Genomic DNA, 6,386 nt, shown 5'->3' with positions numbered 1-6,386 from the left:
TGGTTTTGTTATTTTCCTTTTCTTTACGATTTTTTTATTATGATTTTATTTTATGTTATTTCAATTATTAAACTGTTCCTATCTGAACCCACGGGTTTTCTTACTTTTACCCTTCCAATTCTCTCCCCCATTGGGCAGCGAGCTGCTGTGTGGGGCTTAGCAGCCGGCTGGGGTTAAACCATGACAGATGTGTTTGAAAGTTGTTATTAATCTGTCTGTTTTCTCAAACGCGCTGATGCTCTTTTTTTCCCTGCCACACGTTGCTGTGTCTGGCATATCAAGGTGCAGGTTTCTTCTGCTTTACTGGTTTAGAAATGACTTCAACTTTTCAAAGACTGCTGTCCTGTGTTTGTTGTTCTTTCATACCTTCTCTTTACCCACCTCAGTCTTATTTTTGGTGGTCTTTTGGTCTGCTTTACTGGGTGGTATGCCTTTGTGCTGGATGCCTAATGCAATGTGAGCAGTCTCCCTGATGCCTGCAACCATTTTGGGCGTCCCTTTTAGTTTTGATTTGAGACAGACCTCCCAGTTCACCTCCAGTGAAAAGTTTCCAGTGATTCATTTCATAAGATTGTCCATATTGAACACGGATGTGAAAAACTAATTTAGCTTTTCTTCTGTGGCCTTATCTTTTCTGAACATTCCTGTTATACTTTGATCACTTACTACTCTTTTCCAGTGCTAGTTCTTGCAGTGCTCACAGATGGGCATTATCTGAACGCCATGACCTGACATACCGTACTTTTTAAAGCTTAATTTGAAAGTAGTAATTTCCACATGCACTTCTCCATTTGTCTTTAATCTATACTCAACATCCTTCTTATCGAAAAGACAAAATGTTATTTTGTTTAAATTACTGATTATCTTTAGACCTGACAGCGTTCTGGGTTGATAGATGAGCCTGACGCAGAGCTTCGCCATGGCCTGCTGCAGCCCCCGCTGACACGGCGTGCACACGCGGTGATCTGTGTGCTGATGTGGGTCAGGCTAGTCAAGCAGTGCAATAGGATATTTGGCAAGAAAGAGCTCTGCAGCAGTCGGGATGTAGTTGCAAATGAGATCGTAAACAGAAGTAACCCACAGGTGGCTTTTCATAGAGCATCATTAGCACGTGGGACAACAGAGTGGCAACATTCGGCAGTTCTGCACCGATTTGTGCAGCAGTTGTGCTGAAGCTAAATTAGCCAATTACTGCTAAATGAAATAGAACCCAAAAGCCATTTTACCTCACTGAGGGAAAATAGTAGAAGAGCTCCTTTACTCTGAATTACCTCAAGATATGCTCTTATTCTGACAGATATTTAAAATTCTGTAACCCATGCACCTGTCTAGGACACCTGAAGCATTGTATTTCTTTCCAGTTCTGAAGCACCTGAAGTAAAAAAAAAAAATCAAATAATCAAATTAGTCAATCTACTCTGATGCTACTGCTGCACTGCAGATTATTTAAATCTAATCAGAAAGACTTCTTGAAGCATCACTGCTCCGTTCAGGGAGCCTGAGAACTGAGGGGAAGTAGGTGATGGTGCATTTCTACAGAGAAATCTGAACAGAGTATGCTGAAAAATGACTGCGACCAGCATTGTCTCGGCTACACGCCGTGGCCGGGAATTGCCTCTAGTTGGAAGAATTTTTGAGCTGAGGATAAAGGTGCTGTAGGACGGCAGACTCTCTAGAGGAGAAAATGTTCCTGAGCACTGCATGTACTGCACACAGAACAACTGCTTCTCACTTCCAGTTTACGCCTGTGGCTTCCCAAAATCTGAGCTTGCAAAATGGAGCCACTGATCCTGCCTGCACCGAGTATCTCCAGCAGGTCCAACGTGAAACAGCAGCTGATCCTTCTGATGCTACTTTTAAGTGTCTCTGGGCACGGTGGGGAGCAAAAATCTCTGGGTTTCTAAGGCCTTCAAAGATTAGTACCTACTTTAGTATAAAAAATGTTTGAATTGTCTTTAGAGTACCTTACTTCCATACTTTCAGGAATACAGGAGTGTTTTTATCGAGGCTCTGTTTCAGAAAGTGCTATGTTGTCATTAACCCACCACCGTGATGTTTCCCACGGTTATAGTGCTGAAATCACTTTTTATCTTACACACAGACAGTGATTGTACACAAGTTTATTTCAGAAGTTAATGGACAACCAAGAGACAGTTTAAAAAAACCAAAAAATAATTAAAAGTTGGAAGCCTGCCCTTTATAGCACTTAGTATTTCAGATATTAAACGTTCTCCAGTGCTGGGCTTTTAAAGGCTAGTAAAAGCTATTGCCTAGTACTTTACCTCAACAAAGTAAACTTGTTAGTTTAGCTGTGGGATCTCCAGTTTCTCACTTGCAAATATTTTAGATAGCTAGATTTAACTTTTAAATACACAAAAGGTTGAGTAAAAAAAACCCAAAAACCAAGAAAGAGTGTAACTGGCAATACTGTTGCCACGACAAACAGGGATATATCAGGAGCACACGTTCTCTGCAAATGCCTCCCCCCTTTTCTGCGGGAATCTATTGGCACGTGCAGAGATAACATTCCAACATTTTTCATGCTGTTCTGCAAGCTGTGTATTTTATGAGCAGCCACTAATAATGGGGGCCAGGGGAAGAGGGAAGGAGTAGGGAACATCTGGGAAGACATACCTCTAACCACATCTGTCTTGTAGCCAGCTTTCCTGTCCTGATACAGACAGCAGAAAAGGCCAGTAACCCTGAGCTCTGGGAGAGAAAGTTCCCACGATTCACTCATTATCAGCTAATACTTCTAAGACCTGTGCTTCAGTAGTTTGGGGAAAGAAAACAATCCAGGAATAATTATCAGCAACTTCAGTACTTAAAAAGATTATTCTTTGTTTTTCCCCCTCACAAGGTGGTAAAAGCAAATGCTAGCATAAGGAAAACATCAATTGCAACTAACGGTAATATATATGGGAGCGAGAATTGTGGTTAAAGAAGTTGAAGCTTCTGGATAAACTCCATGAGACAATGCGTTAAGAGACTCGCCATAGTTGCAGCAACAGTGATAGCTGAAGAACAACACGAAGCGCTATCCTGCACAGGGCTTCAGCATTCTGGGAGTACCCAGCCTCTCAGAAACGTCAATACAACAGCAATCATGTACAACATTTTATTACAAAATTGTTAAAAAAAGTAATACAATGCAATATACTACAAAATATAAGATCAGCTATTAGGCTACCGCCTTTGTTTTACTTAGCTATAAAGAAACACCTGGCTATCAGTCACTGAATTTCAACAAAACCATTAAATATGCAGAAACATTCCACAACTTTTTCTTCCTTTTTTTTTTTTTTTTTTTAGTTAAACTGAACTGTAGCAGCCCTTGGCTACTACTTACATTAAAAATAGAGGTCTCCCTACAAAGAACCACATTACCTATACACAATTCTGTACAGATTTTTATACTGAAGCTAACAATGAGCTGCACTTGAGTTCACATTCTTAGCAAAATATTGGATTTTGAGCATAAATCTTTACAGCAGGACGTTCATTTATTCTTCATCCTCCTCTTCTTCCTCCTCTTCATCCTCCTCCTCCTCCTCCTCCTCCTCCTCTTCTGGTTCTGCTTTCTTCTTAGATCCTGCAGGCCTACCTGGGCCCTTTTTCCCTGCATCACTCTTGCTCTTGGCACGATATGCTGCAATATCCTGCAAGAAAAATGCTGTTTAGTTACCACCAACGGAACTCTGAAGACCAATTTGTACTGTCTTCAGTAATTTAACAGGACTATACTGTGCGGATCAAATACAGTGTGTGCAGAAAAGTGAGCTTTCAACCTTGGGACTTCCGTGCTTACACCTCTTGACCAAGTAACACGCGATCTGGACAGGCATAATTTTATGCCTGCAGTGCTTTGGAGTATTGACTATGTATTTTACCAAGCAGGTGACCCATTTTCTGGAAGTATCTTACTGGTAAAACATCTAGACATGTAAAAACCACATCCAGGTTGACTGTAAGGGTTCCAGATACCTCCCCCACACCACACCTTTCCCTGCATTCTGAAGTCTGATGAAGGCTGACATAAACATTTAGAATTACAAACCATGTGGTTTCGGTGCAAAACAGAAGTCGCATATTATCACTGACCTGTACAGCTTTAGCCATCCTTAGATCACTTTCACCGTACCTTTTCATATTTCTCCTTTAGTTTTGCAGCCTTCTGTTCATATGGCTGTTTATCTTTGGCTGACTGTTCAGACCACATTTCACCTAATTTCTTTGCTGTATCTCCAATAGACAAGCCAGGATGATCATTCTTGATTTTTGGACGGTGTTCAGAACAGAAAAGGAAGAAAGCAGATCTAAAATGAGAGACAGTGATTAAGTGTCAGACTATTAAACCTAGTACTTTCCGCACCCCCCCTTCTGGTCATAGAAATACTCACGGTGGTCTTTTAGGAGCATTGGGGTCCTTTTTCTTTCCCTTCTTCTCGCCTTTGGGAGGAACATAGTTTTTCATCTCCCTGTCATAACGAGCTTTGTCCCCTTTAGCCATTTCTTCAAACTTCCCTTTTTCCTTGCTAGACATTGTCTGCGAACACGCGGAGGGGAAAGAAGAGTCTGGATCAGATAAAGCACCCGGTGACCCACTAACGTGCGAGCAGCAGCTGCCACCAGGATCCTTCCCCAGCTGCCCGCAGCGGGGCGGGGGCCGGCTCGGCACGGCACGGCACGGCGGGGGCTCGGCCCGGCCCGGCCCCACTCACCTTCCACCGCTCCGAGCACTTCCGCGAGAACTCGGCGAAGTTGACGGACGAGTCCGGGTGCTTCTTTTTGTGCTCCTCACGGCAGGTCTGCACGAAGTAGGCGTACGAGGACATCTTGCCCCGCGGCTTGTTGGGGTCGCCTTTGCCCATGGCGAGGTCGGCGGCGGGTCCCTGCGGGGAGGGCGGCAGCGTGAGGGGGGCGGGCGGCGCGGAGCCACGGCCGGGCGGGGCCGCGCCTCAGGCCGCTCCCGCCTCCCGCCCGCCGGCGCCTTCCCGCCCCAGCACGCCCCCTGCGGCCGCCGACCCCGCCCCGCCGCGGCCCCTCTCCCGCCCGCCCCGCGGCCCCTCCCGCGCCGCCGCCGGGCGCCACCACCCGCCCCCCGCGGCGGCCCGAGCGGGCGGCCCCAACCCGCCCCGGCGGGGCCGCCCGCCTCCCGCCCCGCGCGGCCAGCCGCCCCCGCCCCGCCCGGCGGGAATCCCCTCCTCAGCCCCGGGCGCGCCGCCCGCCCGCCCGCCGCGGCCACCCCGCGCCCCCGCCGCGCCCCGGGCCGCTGCCGGCGGCACCCCCTCCTTCCCGCTCTCCCTCCCAGCGCCCTACCCGCCACCGCCGGCGGCGGCGAGAGGGGCTTCGCGGGGCCTTGCCTGGCTGGGTGGGGCGACGGCTCGGGGCGCTGCTCCCTGCGCTGCTGCTGCAGCTGAATGGTGCCCCGGCAGCGCACTTACAGCCTCTTGTTTTCCACAGCCCTACCCGCCACAGCAACTTGACCCGCGGCGCCCGGGAACCCACCCCCCGCCACCGCGGATTGGCTGCCGCGCCGGTTCAAACTGCCTGTGGCCCCGCCCCCCGAGGCCGGCGCCGCCGGGGATTGGCCAGCCGCTGCTGTGGCGTCAGCGGCCGAGCAGCTCCTCGGCTAGGTCGAGCGCGAGGGGGTCGCTAGCGCTTATACTCGTTGGAACCGGTTGGGGTGAAGATAGCGGAGGGGTGGAACTAAGAGAGCTGGGCGGTGATTGGGGGAGGGGGACGGTTTTAAAAAACCGCGGGGGCCCCCGCCATTGGCCGCCGGGGGCTGTGCACGTTTTGATTGGGCAGAGCGGGATGCTGTAGCGTGGTTTAAAAATACAAAGGGAGCGAGGGCGGCCGGCGGGGCGGGCACAGCGAGAGGAGCCGCGGAAGGGGTCGGGCGGGGCGCGGGATCGGGGACCGGTCTGTGCTGGCGGCCTCGCGGGGCACGGCGGCGGGCGGCTGCCCTGGCCGCGGCCCGGCCGCCGGCAGAGCGTCGGTCCCCCTCCGGCGCTACCTTCCTCCTGCCCGGGGTGGGCCGCGGCGGCGAGCGCCACCGTCTCTCCCGGGCTAGGCGGGCCGTGGCTTCCCGCGTCCGGCGGGCGGCAGCTGTACAAACCGGGCTTTAGCCGCGCCGCCCGAGCGAGGCCCGCTCCCGAGGCGTAACGGCCGCCCCCGGCTGCCTGCCGCGGGGCTGGGGAGGGCCCAGGGCGCGGCGCCCCTCGGGCAGGGGGAGGCCTGGCTGCCGGCGGGGAGCGCCGCTCCCCGCTCTGGGGCCGGCGGGGTGCCGAGCAGGGCCGGGGCCGGCTGCGAGGGTTCCCCTTCCCACGCCGCGAAGGGGAAGCGCCGCCGCTCCCCGTGTGTCGCCCCCTGGGCAGGCGGCG

The 6,386-nt window shown here is 51.6% G+C and overlaps 1 protein-coding gene across 2 annotated transcripts; it reads right to left on the bottom strand.

The window, feature by feature from the left end:
- Positions 1-3,104: 3,104 nt before the first annotated feature.
- Positions 3,105-5,514, bottom strand: HMGB2 (high mobility group box 2). 2 transcript variants are annotated; one of them, XM_055702871.1, is made up of 5 exons: positions 5,364-5,514; positions 4,722-4,892; positions 4,401-4,546; positions 4,142-4,316; positions 3,105-3,659 (listed from the first exon to the last, which is right to left on the bottom strand). In XM_055702871.1, exons 2-5 carry the CDS (start codon positions 4,869-4,871, stop codon positions 3,504-3,506), a joined length of 627 nt encoding a protein of 208 aa, XP_055558846.1. In that variant the 5' UTR covers positions 4,872-4,892; positions 5,364-5,514; the 3' UTR covers positions 3,105-3,503. The 2 variants fall into 2 exon arrangements, with proteins under 2 accessions (XP_055558846.1, XP_055558856.1); XM_055702881.1 differs by having other exon boundaries at positions 5,445-5,471.
- Positions 5,515-6,386: the final 872 nt, after the last annotated feature.

This window comes from Falco cherrug, chromosome 1 (genome assembly GCF_023634085.1).
Source record: "Falco cherrug isolate bFalChe1 chromosome 1, bFalChe1.pri, whole genome shotgun sequence".
In the NCBI taxonomy this organism is placed as follows: Eukaryota; Metazoa; Chordata; class Aves; order Falconiformes; family Falconidae; genus Falco; species Falco cherrug.
This window is presented reverse-complemented; position numbering and strand designations above follow the sequence as displayed.